We start from the raw sequence: 15,713 nt of genomic DNA, 5'->3' as shown, positions 1-15,713 counted from the left end.
GGCAGGCGCATCACGAGGTCAGGAGATGGAGACCATCCTGGTTAACACGGTGAAACCCCGTCTCTACTAAAAATACAAAAAATTAGCCGGGCATGGTGGCGGGCGCATGTAGTCCCAGCTACTCGGGAGGCTGAGGCGGGAGAATGGCGTGAGCCCGGGAGGCAGAGCTTGCAGTGAGCCAAGATCGCGCCACTGCGCTCCAGCCTGGGCGACAGAGCAAGACTCTATCTCAAAAAAAAAAAAAAAAAAAAAAAAAGAAAAACACAGAAATTCTTATTTATGTTTTGTTCTGCAAAGGTTTTTTTAAATACTAGAATAAAACTCATTAAAACTTCAAACTTTCTCACATTTACAAAAGCAATGTAAATTTTTCATATGAACTCTCTAAGAACTGAACGTCTATAATTCAGGTTTTTGATAGAAAGGAAAGTTTATTAAATAGCTTGGCGTAGAGTCAATGTAGTATTGATTATGGAGTATACTTAGCCCTAAATATATCCCAATACTTAATGAGAGTACTCTTATCAGATTAAAATTTGAAATGAGAATTAATTCTAGTTAGTTAATGTGAAGCACAATGAGGATTATCTGAGATTCCTACTCTTTCTCATAATACCTGGCAATCAGGATTGAACACCATGAAGGCTTGCTCTTAAGGCACTAATTTGGTCACTGCATTGTTTCATTTTCCCTCATCCTAAGAGCTGTAGGCATTCAAAGTGCAAGATATCAATGTACTAATATTTCTCTAACATACAAAATTTATGTGTACTGGTCCTTTAAAAAGGATTATCCCTTGGGTGGTGAATTTAAATCAACCAGAAATCACATGCCCGTATCTCTAAACTGATTTCTTTTTTTGGAGTTTAAAATGAACTGTGCTGTCCTCCCTATTGGATAATCCCACCAACCCTGTGGCCAGGCCTTCTCTGAGCTATTTTTAAGCTTAGAGCTTTGGATAATAAGAATGCAACAGAATTTCTAGGAAAATTACAACATCATCTGGACTGTTTCTGCAATATAAACATCTATAATTTATCCATTTAACAAAACATTTACCAGAAGGTAATCAAACATAAATCCAGGAGAGAACAAGAGAGGAAATTCAGAAACTAAGTGTGTTTTATGATAGATTGATGAGCTGTAATTGCAAAGCTCTACTTTTTGTTGGAATTGCAAATACTATTTTCATTAACCTTCAGTCTTTTCATGTCTAAATCATGAAAAGAGACAATTAAAAAACATTTTGTGGCACAGAAGATATCAAATAAAAAATTAAATAAAGGAGAGAGAGCTTCTGGAAATAATGTAATGATTATAGTAAAATGTCCCTTCATACTTTCAAATCAGCTAAAGCTAGAAACCCATTAATTACATATTTTTTAAGGATTAAATTTTCAGAATATCTTTTCCCTTTTTAGATTGTTTTCTTCGTAACTTCATTTCAACTTAAGCCATTTATTTCTCATTTTTCATTAGGTTGCAATTTCCTCAAAATTGTACACATTTTATTCAAATCTATGCTAGTGTGTTTATATAAAACATATAGGTAGCCAAATGCAGCAATAAAATTTAAATTTTTTATTAATTTAGCATTTGTTCTTCAAATCGTCTTTTGCATAGTATGCATATATTTACTAATATAATAGACATACACGTAAATCATATGCATTTATTTTTTCAAAGCATCATTGGGTTTATGCCCTGCAATGAACATTGCACAGTACCACCATTTATTTCCTCAGCCTCTTCTTCTTCTACGCACACACACACACACACGTGCGCGCACGCGAACAAAAATGCAAAACTCCATTAGTTGGAATATTGTGATTCTTCTGGTCTTTATTTTAACTGGAGAAGCCCTACACGAATATAGTAACATAGTTGTTTGATTCCCTGTCCGAACTATCCAAGATGTAAGCCTGATAACCACATTCATTTTAACAAATACAATGTCAATTCATTTTGCTCTTCTGTCCTAAGAAAAAGTAAGTTTCTCTGGAACTGAGATTTATTCTATTATCTCCTTCCACTCAAAAAAAAATGGAGATTCAGCATTTCTGTAGATTTTTAATTTAGGACTAAATGTTATTTCTACCAATATTTTTAGAATAAGTTAAATTAAATGTGATAGAAATCTGAATGAGAATCACAGTTTGGCAACCACTGTAAAGAACAGAATTATCTTTGGAGGTGATATAGCAACAATTTTTTAAGGGAAAAATGTTCATTATTTTATCATGTCCAGTGAAATGTCAGCTCAAATTACTTGACATGATTGTGGTCTTATTATTTCAGTGAAGTAATGAAAGAAACAAGAAGAAGGAATATTACATTATCAGGTGATTCAGCCTTAGCCCTTTCCCTCGTTGTATGACCTCAGACAAGTTGTTTGGTCTCCTTAAAATGAAGGTCTTTCATTTATAAAATGACAGGATTAGACTAAACCAACAGGTTTCACACTGGGCTTTCATGAACAATGGGGGGTGGGAAGGTATTGGCAAGTAAGCTGGTTCACTGGATTCAATCTTTCTTCCACCTCTCTCCCTTTCTTTGTCTCTCTCTAAAAAGATCTGTCTAAATGTTCTACATATTGGGCTCTCTTCCTTTTGAAGAAGAGGTTTTTTGAACTAACACCTTGTTAAAAAAAAATAGCCCCTCTACGTAAGTTTATTTTTATGGTTGCTTCCCATGCTAAAGCCTATGGTCTAAAGTCACATGTTTTGGATTTGGTGCTTTTTTTTTGTTTCTTAGAAAAATGATTCCACACATGAACCATTTTTGAACGCTTTATTCTGCACATACTGTTACAGAATTTACCTGAAAAAAAAAAAACTGTTAACATACTGAGGGCTCGAGGAGACTCTAGGAATGAGACAAGACAAGGACTGTGGTCCTTTGGGAATCACACTTGTTCTATGCCTCAGTGAAACAGCAAAGAGAAGATGTCCCTCTCTTCTTTGCCCTCCTCTGAACTACTCTAGCACTTTATTTTCATCTTCAGATATTAATTCAATTCAGCATATATGTACTGGCGGTTCATTCTACATGTGGCATTTTATGTTATTTTTAGTTATGTGCATGACTTATTTCCCCTCCTGAATGGCTACTTTTTGATTGGAGACTTCCTCTTTCATCTCTTTCTTACTACCCATCCCCAGTGCCTAGCACAATGCCTACGGAAGTGAGTACAAAACAGACATTCTTTTTTTAAAAAAAAAATGGGATTACAGGCGCCCATTTTTTTTAAATGGCTAAAGTAATCACATTGAGAGCCGACTAACCTTCTTTGAAGATCTTTCATGATAAAAGTACCACTCAAAATTAACAGCTATGATTAATTTGCTAAGTTTTATACCAATTTCGCCCTTAACACTGATATTTTTAACATTGATACGATGTCAAGTATGATGATGAACAACATACCATTCATGGCCTCCAAATCCTAGAAAATTTTTTATTTCTTTAACTGTGAGATATTTAAATTTTGAACAATTACCTGAAAATTCTCAGTGGATTTTTAATTCATTGCAATTCTAGGTTTGAGTGTGCAGATAGAGAAATCTCAGCACTCACAAAGTCACTATTATGGTTTGACAATCAAGAACTCCATTATTAAAGTTCAATTTTAATTTCACAATTAAGTTACAACTTTTGGTCAAATTGAAGGCATTAAGGTATTTTGGTCAAATTGAAGGCATTAAGGTAGTCAGTACATCCCTCAAAGCTACAGTGGAATAAATAATTATTTCATGCAAGTTTGCTATGTTCTTGATGTCTGAAACAGGTTAAGAGTAGAAAAAAGAATGGCCCATATGCTGTATTCTTTACTCTTCATCACCAACTGATCAGAAATAACATCAAATGTAACCTCATTGTCTGATTTTTAGTATAACGCAGAGCAAGAAATTTGAGCTGTATAACACACCCAAACTTCTACTCAACTACTGTTTCCTGACACTGAAACAGCCAGTGCCAACTTCTGTGGGCATTTTCATTTATTAAATGTTGTTAAGGAATGTATTTAAGATTTCTTTAATTCAAAGCAAATTTTTACTTCTAATTACATGAATTTCCAAGAATTTATATTCTGTTATCTAGTATTTTTTTACTGGCAGATTTACTATGGTTTACAAGTGTAATATTTTGGAATCTTCTTTACTACATCATTAGTCAATCAATTTTAATGAACTAGTGATGAGATATAATGTATCATATAACTTTCATCTAAGTTTTAAAGGCTGTATGGCATTTCTAGAGATATAATGCTGCTTTAAATTTGAAAAAGCTAAAGTCAATGAAAGAGTCTAATTATTAAGTGATTGGTTATCTGAAATATTAATCATATTTTAAGAAAGCGTAAAAATAGTAAGTAAAATAAAAAAGGCAATGTGTAACCAAAATAAGTATCAGTCCATTGAAAATTGAAGAAGTCAACCAGTGAACTGGCTCTATTACCTCTATTCAGCCAAGCTGTCAACTTGACTGCCTCTTTTCTTAATCAACTGAGTCTCAAACTGCAAAGAAAGCAATTACATAACCATCAGTCATTCAGTTGCCAAGATTTATTTCTATCAAGTTTCAATAAGGTTGTATTTAGTTTTGCCTTTATGGCAGTGAAGGCTTATGGGATACACTTCTTTCTGTGTTAATAATAAAAATCATTCCAATCAAGACAATCTGCAACTTAATGTAGAGAAAATCAGAGACCCATAGCACTCAATACAGAGAACAATGTACATTTTGTGACATAAATATCACATAATAGACAGATGGAACTCTGAAACTGTAACCTTAGGCTATGTTTAAACTGAATATCAATTGCTTATATCAATGATTCTTAAACAGAAGACAGCAGACATGTCCTCTGTTACTAATGTCAGTGTGTTTTATCCCCAAGGGATGCATTCCTTAAGTATACTGGATTGATTGAGAACCACTCCTATAGATAATAAGTATACTTGCATTTAGCAATAAGGGAAATAAAAAATATTTCTCTAATATAAAAGTGTATAAACCAAGAACTTTCCAGTGAGTCAAAATAAGATTTAAATGTACTATAAGTGTCCAGTCATGTTTGGCATGATTGAAATATTTGGTCATGCTGATTAGTTTATATTAGTGTTTATATAACACTAAGGTAATGGCCATATGCCCCTTTCCAAACCACCCTAATCAGCCCCTGCAAAAACAAATCAGGACAACAACAATGGAACTGAACTACTATGTCACCAGTACATCTATCTGTTATTGACCAGGGTATCTTGATGATTAGCACAGTGGCAAAGACATAATCGGTACTTAATAAATATTTGTTGAATTGATAAATTTGGTTGAATCTGGATAAAAGTAGTTACTTCCATAATTGCGATTCCATTGTGAATTATAAAAACTGATAACTTTTTGTTGCTCAGTGCTCCTGTGAATTTTATGAATAGAAACAACGATACAGTGATAATAGTTTACATTGATTGCCCTGTTTTATTTGTGTATTTACAGGCGAATGGACACAGTTTTGTACATATGGAACATGAAAAAGCTGTATTACTACTGAAGAGTTTCCAGAACACAGTAGACCTAGTTATTCAACGTGAGCTTACTGTCTAAATATTTTTTATAAATAGTGAAGATACGTCTAGCCAGACCTAATGTTCAAAAATAAATTTATACATAGAAACAAATTTTGCCAATTGCTGGACCAATGGCAAACATTAGTGCCAAATGTATAATACTATATGTTAGCACTGACCATCCTTAAAAAATGTTAACTCTATAAATATGATGTTCATGTGGTTATGTATTAGTTTTAATTGTCAGCCTCTGGCTGTGCATTGGTGCAGTTTTGTTTCTGTTTCTGTTTTTGTTTTTAATCAAATAAGTTTCTTCTCAAAGTGGATTTCATATAATTTCGGAGCACGGAAGCACACACAAGCTCTTTATGAATTCTGCTCTCCATCAGAAACACTGCCTCAAAGTTGTATATGCCTTTATATAGAAAATACAAATATAAAGAATTGTAATTCCCATAAAATATTTCTAGCACAAGGTATATGTTGGCATATATACAAAAAGAATATAGAGAAAAACAATATTTTCATAAACTAAACATCTCAGATAGAGAAAAAATATATCTTAAAATAAGACTTTACTATATTGAATCTTTTTCAATAAAAATTACATGATAATGCCTTATGAAAGTAACTGTACATATGGTATAAAGTGTTTATATTTGGTTCCATATTCATTTGCTAAATTCTCATGACACAGAGTGAAATATTTCGTAAATTAGCCATTTATCTCTGGGACCCAAATAAAAATAGGATGAACTAATTTGTTCAATGCCTTTAGCTAATTACAATACATGCAGAGTTTAAAAACAGGCTAAAGGTCATTGTAGTTAAGTCTTTTTCACCACAAATTTAAGCAGTGGATGATGGGTGGCAGGAAAGGTATTGCTTTATTTCTTTCAAGTTCATGTTGATTATAAATTGTAGCCCCTGTGATTTCTTTACTTGTAAATGTGGAATTTATTTGTGTGTTGCTTAATCTAATTTGCTACTTTTTAAATTATTTAAAACGAGTTTTGGAAATTGATAAAATTTATCATTACGAAAGACTGCTGTTAGAAAGTTATGGTAGGTGATTTTAAATCCTTGGTATTTAAATATGAAACTTCAAATATAATTTCTCAGAGCTGTGGTCTACCTGTATCATTAATTTCAATGGCTGTTTTTCTGGGCAGAAATAGATAAAATACTTTTTTTCCAAAAACAGTTTCAAGGTATTTAAAATCCTGAATGCTTTTTCACTGGAGAGAAAGACAAGCATGGTTAATGTAGAATTATTTACTTTTCCATTGAAACTATTTTCCTGCATAAATGATCAAAATTTATTTTATAATCCTTCAAAATACTTATCTTTCATATTAGTCATTAATTTAATTACAATATTAATTTGAATTTCCAGGATAATTTCCCGGAGTTGGTTGCATGCATTATCTTTCATAATTTTACATAGTTCTTTTGTTATATAATGAATTTACTTTACATGCTAGTGTTTCAAGTATTGTATGAGGATTTTCACAATAGTATCACTGAATGATGTCACCAGAGCTCTGAGAATAATATTTGTAAGTTAACTGTTTTATGGGGACATCGAAAATATTGTATTTTTGTAGGGTCTATTAAAATGAGTGTCACTTATTAGAAGTACAGTGGTATTTTTTGGCAATAGAATTTGTCACTTGGGAGAAAATAATACTTCACTTTATAGATGATGCACTAATTTTGATGTTGCTTTATGTCAGGGTGACATTATACCATGATTTTATAGGGTTTGACAATTAGCTAATGATTAACTGATTGGCCTATTTAGTATGTTTCCCAGAAGTAACTTTTAAATGCATTTTAATATATTGAGAGTTTCAGATGAGAAATGTCTTTCAGAGACTAATTTTCTTTGTTGAACACTCATGTCAAGCCACCATATCCAGATATTATAGGATGATCATCATTAATCAAGACAGAGGCCTTTACTGGCCTCATAAGATCACTTAAAGAAAAAAAACTCATGGCTGTAGTGTGGTGGCAATGAAACATCTGAAATCATCCCATCAGTTTTTCTTCATCTTTTATTGGAGAAGTGGGAGAAGAGCCAGATATAGAACTGCCCCAAGTCTTTTTCTTATGGTTTCTATATCAAACCCAGGGCTTCAGGAGATCCTTCTAAGACACACAGCTGAAAGGATCATAATCCTAGTAAACACCTCTGCCACTCCTGATGTGACAACATTGTCCTGAGCCACTTCTTTAGTACTTCCTGTTCTGCAGTTCAGAAATGAGGAAAAGAGAAAAGGGACCCTTGACCAACTGGAAAAGTTATCTGATATGCCAAAGCACCTCACTGTCAATAGTACTGCCATGTTGCATACTGAGAACAGGCAGGTAATAATGAAAACAGGCAGGCCAGGCGTGGTGGCTCACACTAGTAATCCCCACACTTTGGGAGGCCAAGGTGGGCAGATCACTTGAGGTCAGTTCAAGACCAGCCTGGCCAACATGGTGAAACGCCATCTCTACTAAAAATACAAAAATTAGCTGAGCATGGTGGCGGGCACCTATAATCCCAGCTATTTGGGAGGCTGAGGCATGAGAATCAATCGCTTGACCTGGGAGGCGGAGATTGCAGTGAGCTGAGATTGTGCCACTGCACTCTGGCCTGGGCAACAGAGCGAAACTCTGTCTCAAAATAAATAAATAAATTATTTATTTAAGTAGAAAAGAGGCAATTTTTTTTAGGTTGACTGAATAGAATCACTAAACACTTGAGGGGTATAAACCTCACTAATTCTATAGGTGATGAAAACCAATTATACATTGATTTTTGATTATTGACTTTTTGCAGTAACTGATTTTGCTGCCTGAAATTAGAATCTGGTTATTTTAACAATAAAAAAAAGTCAAGGGTGTGCCTTTAAAAAAAAAAAAAAAAAGAAAAATCAATAACAACAAAAAGAACTGGAATTCATGATGGCTCCAGTAGATTCTACCTCTTGGTCTTTAATTTTTATTGGACTGTTTCTGAGGAAGGTGTTTATATGTGATAAGTCAGTAAGATCTAATGGAGGAGACTGAGAAAATTAGAGGTAGAAAGAGCAAGTGATGAAATTACTAGTAAAATTGCAAATTTTGCAAGACAAATAGACATTAGTGGACAATTTTTAAAACTATTTACAACGCTCATAATATTTTGTCATTAAAGCTCTGCTATGATAACTCCAGCCTTCTGATGACAATACAATAACCTAAACATACATAGTAACTCCAAAGTATAAGTGCATTTTTGACAAGGAATATTCAAAGTCAGTATGAAATACAACATTATGCTAATGTATTGCTCACTGAAGCCTATAAAAGATATGTATCTCCATTACTTAGAATTGTAATTATTAGGTTGCTGAAAAAGTAATTGCGGTTTTTACCATTAAAAGTGCGGGCAAAAACCACAATTACTTTTGTTCCAACCTAATACATAGATGTAAAACAATCTCAGTTGTTTCTGGACCTTACCTTGGATCACGACCTTTGAGATGGAAAACAGCTTTAAGGAGAGACTGACAAGCCAATGTTAATTTGCTCTTAATCTTAAAGATGATTGCACACATATCACTAATGTAATTACTTATTTAAAAATAGGACTGACATATCTTTCAACTGGTGAGCTAAAGAGAGAGAAGATTCAGAGGGGAGAAAACATGGAAGAAATTAGATTTATATATTCAAATATTAAGTGAAAAGTATCTGAATTTGTCAAAATGGTTAGATGAAAGAAACCAAAAAAACCATTTTATTTTTAATCATAAAATCTATTTAATATATATTTAATATCTATTAATATTTAAGCTTTCCAATGTAAACCTTGGGAAAATGTAGTGTGCTTGCCACCTTGTCTTTCCATTTAGTATGTTTACTAACTGTTAGGGACAGTCTTAACGCTGTCCTTAACCAATTTCTACCCCTCATTAGCACACCGATCAAATATGTCTGATGAATACATTCTTATCAAGAGGCAAGAGTACAACATAACCAGGTCAAAAGCCATACTGAGGTAGGACTACCACTCAAAGTCTTTGATAAATTCGATCAAACAACATATTTGACTAATTCGTGATATGCCGACCAAACAGCAAGTTTATTGGCACACTGGGTCAATAAAAAATTATGCAAATAATGAAATCCAATAGGTTAAGAAGATGGGTCCTTTATCTAGTATAAAGAAAAGCGGGGTTGAAGTTCCACTGTAGTTCCTTTCACAGAAATGCTAAATCTTACTGAGCTTAATTAAATGTTCAAACTCTGGGTTGGTAATGTGTCCTCTCTTCACACTTGTAGCTACCTGATCATCTGGGACTTGGGGGGCATCTCCAGGTTGGTGATCACTTGCATGAACATTTTTCCTTAGCAATACAACCACCTTCTGTTAAGAAAAGCATCTTGCCTTGACTCAGAATATTTCCCATCACCCACCAACACCATACCCAAAGAATACATTATAGCAAGAAAACAGAATGTGGGCTGTGGACAAATAGATGTGCGCTATGTATAGAAAGCATGTGGGTCACTATTACAGGAGATCCTGAGTGTCAGCTCCATTTTGATCTAAACTGTTCAGGAAATCTATTTTCCAAGATGCACCACTTGTGCAAACTAAGGTAGATGCAATCAAGTTTTCCAGTCATATCCTGAACCTTCTGGGGGCATTTCTGTTTCTAGCGTGTAAAACTGACCTGTCTTCATTGCTGCAGTTGTTGCTATAGATCCGTCCCTCCAACTCCCCATGTTTTTCCAAAGGCAGTGGATGTCTGCGTCTATCCTGCTGAAACAAAGATAAGAGACCCTCTTAGAGTGATAGCTGTTCGGAGAGCCTTGAGTATCAACAGATGGTTACAGCTCCCAATTTGGGAGGAACTTTCTTGGGTAATGCAGGAACCTGGAGTAGTAGCATTAACTAAGGCCCAAAGATGGAGTGCTTATAATGTTACTGACAACAACAAACAAAGCCTGTGTGCAATGGTGGGGGTGGCAATGCCTTTATAAAACTGTTTCCGCTTCTGTTTTTAAAATGTTGGGTTTTGCTGGGTTGAGGAACTTTCTCTAAGCCTCTCAGCTTCTTACTGAGACAGGTTCCAATCTTCCTTACTTTCAACACTGCCTGCAAGAGAATGGTTTGGAAACACTCCCTGGTAAGGATATAAATTGCACAGCTTCTACTTTGGAGAATTCAGAGATTTTTGAAAAACCGAGGGGGCAAGTCTACTCTAAGTTTTTATTTAAAAACATACAGTTAAAGTATAGGAATATTGAGTCCCTTGGGATTTTAACCATGTGATTATGTCAACCTTCCCTAAGAACAGTTCTATGGGAAGTAAGGAGAAAAGACCTGAGAGAGGAGAAAATTTACTGGTTAACTTCAGAGGCATTTCTTCAGCTGGTAGAGTCTTCCCAGTTGGGTTCTGAGCTCATGCTCTTTGTAACAACACACTGAGCACTAAGCAATGTAAGAAATGGGCCTGGATTAAGGCATGCAGAAATGAGAAGGATACCTCTGCAGCTCTGTCAATACTTCCACAAATTGTCTGCAAAACACCCCTTTTGTGCCTAATTTTGTTATGGCAGCACCTCAAAAGGTGGAAGGTTGTGAAATTCACGCAGCATTTATGTAAACATTCCATGACTCTTATTAGTCTACGGTTGGAACCACTATGTAGTCCTACCCAAAGACAAAGTCTGGGTCAAATTTCCACAGGTGAGATTTTGAAACCTAGCATAATTTTCTCTTCTCCTTTTTTGCAAAAAAGACTTTTATGTGACTTTTTCTTTTCTTTCTTTTTTTTCTTGAGACAGAGTCTTGCTGTGTCACCCAGGCTGGAGTGCAGTAGCGCCGTCTTGGCTCACTGTAACTTCCACCTCCCAAGTTCAGGCAATTCTCATGCCTCAGCCTCCTGAGTAGCTGGGATTACAGGTGCGTGCCACCACACTGGGCTAATTTTTGTATTTTTAGTAGGGACAGGGTTTCATCGTGTTGGCCAGGCTGGTTTCGAACACCTGGCCTCAAAAGATCCACCTGCCTCGACCTCCCAAAGTGCTGGGATTACAGGCGTGAGCCACTGTGCCCAGCATTTTTTCATTCTTTAAGCTAGCATAGATTTCACTGGGTGTAGAAATTTGTGTTGAAAGAAAGTTAAATGAATCACCCAATCTTTCTCTAGTTTTGAAAATGTATTTTTTATCACTGTTGCACAAGTGTATTGTTTGTGCTTATTTTTTTCCTTCTTTAAAATAACAGGTTGAATAAGCAGCCTAACAAATAGCCAAGTATCTTTACATCCAGAGTAAAGTATCTTAGTACAGGGAACTTTATTTTCATAGCAAACTCTTGTACTTCCTCCACAGGAAAACATTTACTGTAGCTGAATCTCTGAGGCCTAAAGTATATTATTCATAAACTGAAAACATTTGGAGACATTTCATTGAAGAATATAACAAAAACATTAAATATTATGATTATAAATATTAAAATAAATATTTGTTGGGCATCAACTACATATCAGGTACTACGAGGGATGTAATGTGGTCCCCTCAGCACAGAATCTCACAGTCCAGAGGAAAGATGAGAGAAGTTCCACATCAAAGACAGTACAAGGCAATGTGGTGAGTCCCTTTATTCCTGCCCTCAACCATCCTATTGCAAAAGGAAATCGAGTCTTTATCTAGTCAAATCTGTTTCAGTTTGAGCATGGTTTGTTCCATTTGGAGCTACAGATAGGTCTTCTGCTGGCTCTTGTGACCTTCACACAGCTCACATAAAGAGTGTCACGAAGCCGGGCACGGTGACTTATGCCTGTAATCCCAGCACTTAGGGAGGCCGAGGCAGGTGGATCACTTGAGGTCAGGAATTGGAGAGCAGCCTGACCAACATGCTGAAACCTCATCTCTACTAAAAATATGAAAAATTAGCCGGGCATTGTGGCACGCACCTGTAATCCTAGTTACTGGGGAGGCTGAGGCAGGAGAATTGCTTCAACCCAGCAGGCGGAGGTTGCAGTGAGCTGAGATGGCACCACAGCTCTCCAGCCTGGGTGACAGAGTGAGACTCCATCTTAAAAAAAAAAAAAAAAAAGTGTCACGAAAAGTGTGAGCTAGACAAATATTTGCCAGGATTTAGGGCAACATTTGATAGGCTAAACGTGGCAAGTGTGAATGCCTTACTAGACAAGATAAATAGCAACCAGAATCTCTTGAATCTCTGGAAGAGGAGTGAGAATTTTGCCAATTTGTTTGTTCTAAAGAGGAAAGGAAATGAAGAAAGGTGTTCCTCAACTTGGTCCAGCATTGTGTCTGTATGCCCCTGACATTATGGGAGAAGGAGATGGAATTCAACACTTTAAAAAGTGTGGGGGGGTTGCTTGAAAAGAGTCTTCTAGGTTCAGCGGCCCCAAAAAGTCCCTCCTATGACCACTGTCAGGGAGCGTGGGAATCCATGCTGTCCAATGTTAGAATGACCCACTCAGAAATGCAAGGAGTTGAACAATCATTCAGCTGGCTGCATTTCATGTTTATTTACTTCACTTTTTGGGTGGAGAACATTTTCACTACACACTGCTCAAGTGATCCCCTGAAAATACTGTTTGCATGAGATTGGATCACACATACCCATGTATCATCAACATCTATTCTTCTAAGGAGTTCTGATCCTCTGAATCTGGAAATTGTTTTCTTTTCTTCACCCTATGCATACTCAGTGTTTTAGACACATATAAATCCTTACTTTTCCAAGTATTTGCTGTGTTTTATATTTCAGCTTTTGCCCACACTATCCCTCTACTGGAATGCCTTCCTCTCCCTATTCCCTTTCTAAATTATTAAAATCATATGCAGCCTTCAGAGCCCAGCTCAAACAGCATTAGAACCATGAAACCCTCCCTAGTCTTCATGGAAAAAAATTTCTGTACTCAGCACTACCATATTAATTTTTTCTTATGTTTTTTAGTATCTTTCCCATTCTGCCTGAGATCATAGCTATTTGGTGTTTGTTTTTCCTATGAACTTTAAGCTTTTTGAGAGAGAGGATCAGACAATACTTAACAAAGGACTTCTAGACAGAAGAGCCTCAGGAGAGGTAAAATGACCAGATGTTTTGTTTATCATATATCCTTAATGCCTGTCATAGTGTCAGAAACATAGTATAGGTTCTCAATAAATATTTGTGTAATTATTAAGTGGATGACAGGCCTGGCACATAGTGCACTTTATAAATATTGAACTAAACAGCAAATTGATCTTCAATTTGTGTAACCTTAAACTACCAACCTTTCATCTTCTCAGTTGACTCAAAATTCCCAGTTAAAAAAATTTCTCCTTTTTAAATCAGTCTTCCTCCTCTCTTCAGCATTTTTCTAAGACATTTTTGGTCTTTTCTGCTGTGTTTCAGCAGTTACATTTAATTTTCCTTTTGTGTGTTCTAAGGACCTTAACACTATCCAAAAAGTAACACCATTCAAAAAGTTTAAGAAGTGGCTTTTATTTAATTGGAGCACACCATATCTATCCTTTTGATTTGATTGGGTTTCATTTCTCTTTGAGAAGAAGTCATGCACATTGTCACTTAGTAGATTACGTTACCTAAGCAATTTTTACAATTTGGATGTGGAGGGAAGAATAAAAGATGTCATGAGAGAGACGAGGCTACGGAAATGTAGTTGAGAGAAAGGGGTCTCCACCCACCTATTTAGCTCTAAATTTTAATCAAACTGCTGCCAAATGCTGCCCGTCCTTTAAGTAGATAAAAGAATAGTCTGTCTGCAGGCCGTTGGCCACAGTTGAGCATGACAATGTTTACACACTGCATTTTGGCATCATTTCATGAATAGATCCCACCCCCTATATCCCTAAAGTGAAGATGTCATATAGTTCAGCCAAAATTATCAAGCCACTGTAAAAGCTATATAATTGATATGATTAACTATTTAGATAGAGCACAGAAAAAAAATCAGGGTTACCTTGACAAAACCATGTTACCCCTCCCAAACTTTTATAGAGATAGAATCTGGCCTGTTGATCTCAAAGTAGAAAGAAAGCATGCTATTTATACTGCCATGATCTTTGGCTTCATTAGATCCTTCCCCTGAAGGGCCAAAAAATGGAATCCAGCCCCTTAAAAGAAAAATGATATCTAACTGGGAATCTAATGATATCTAAGACCCCCAGGTTGGTAAGCTCCTAACCACAATCCCTTTATTACCTCATGGGACCTTAATTTCCTTTCAAGTAAAACATTTCTGTCCTAGCTTTCTCACAAAAATATTTCCCATGTCTTTCTATTTGGGTTTCATAGCTAAGTAACTCCAGAATTGAGTGAAATACTCCGAAACATTAAATGTTTTGTCATTGACTCTTTTACTTATACTATTAATATTAATTACTCTTATTCTACCTCTGCTTTTTAATTTCTTTGTATAAAAAGAACTTGATAACTATCAAGTTAATTATGTCTTCTTCTCATAAAATTTTTGATTTAGAAAGATTTAGATAAAGTCATAGTATATCTTGAAGGAAACAGCCACCATTGCTGTCTTTGATAGCATGATGCCTCAAACTCTCCAGGGGCCTACTCTTTGGTATCTTATAGCCCAGTGTCTATACATTTACATGGGTAAAAGAATGCCAATGTCTCTTTGAACAAAAATGAATGAAAAATAAACTGGAAAAGTGAAATATTAATTGAGAGAGTGACATTATCTTAGGATAGTAAGAATATTTTAGAATAGTAAGAGTACTTTAATGAAATATTTTTAAGTAAGAGCATTTTAGAATAATGAGAATAATGAGTGAGTAAGGAACAAGAACAGACTAGGGCTGGGAAAGAGGGGAATTAATAAGTTATTAAGGAAGAAAGAATGAGAAAGACAAAAGAAGGGCAATAGAGGACTGATACAGAGAATCAGAGAGGAACTGGATAAAAGAAATCAGATTCAGGCATATCCTCCAGTCTCTTCGTTCTGGTGACCATGCCCCTTCTTCAGACAGCCCTGAATTCCCTTCCTCTCTCTCTGCTCTCTCTTGGCCAGAGGAGTAATTGTTCAGCTCTTCTTGGTTTCTGGCTTCCCTTCTGCTCTTCCAGATGTCAAAAGAAGAGTTTACAGTGAAAAATAAGGT

General features: G+C 35.5%; 1 protein-coding gene across 1 annotated transcript in view; it reads left to right on the top strand.

Annotated features, from left to right (window-relative positions):
• Positions 1-12,706, top strand: part of LRRC7 (leucine rich repeat containing 7) — a 570,226-nt gene extending 557,520 nt beyond the window's left edge. The window contains exons 27-29 of the mRNA XM_063697691.1: positions 5,500-5,590; positions 9,525-9,606; positions 11,952-12,706. Of these exons, the coding sequence (XP_063553761.1) occupies positions 5,500-5,590; positions 9,525-9,606; positions 11,952-12,003 (225 nt within the window). The 3' untranslated portion in view covers positions 12,004-12,706. The remainder of the gene's footprint in view (positions 1-5,499; positions 5,591-9,524; positions 9,607-11,951) is intronic.
• The last annotated feature ends 3,007 nt before the right edge of the window (positions 12,707-15,713 follow it).

This window comes from Gorilla gorilla, chromosome 1, assembly GCF_029281585.2.
Source record: "Gorilla gorilla gorilla isolate KB3781 chromosome 1, NHGRI_mGorGor1-v2.1_pri, whole genome shotgun sequence".
NCBI classification, from domain to species: domain Eukaryota; kingdom Metazoa; phylum Chordata; class Mammalia; order Primates; family Hominidae; genus Gorilla; species Gorilla gorilla.
Note: the sequence above shows the minus strand (reverse complement) of the source record. Positions and strands in the feature narration are given on the sequence as shown.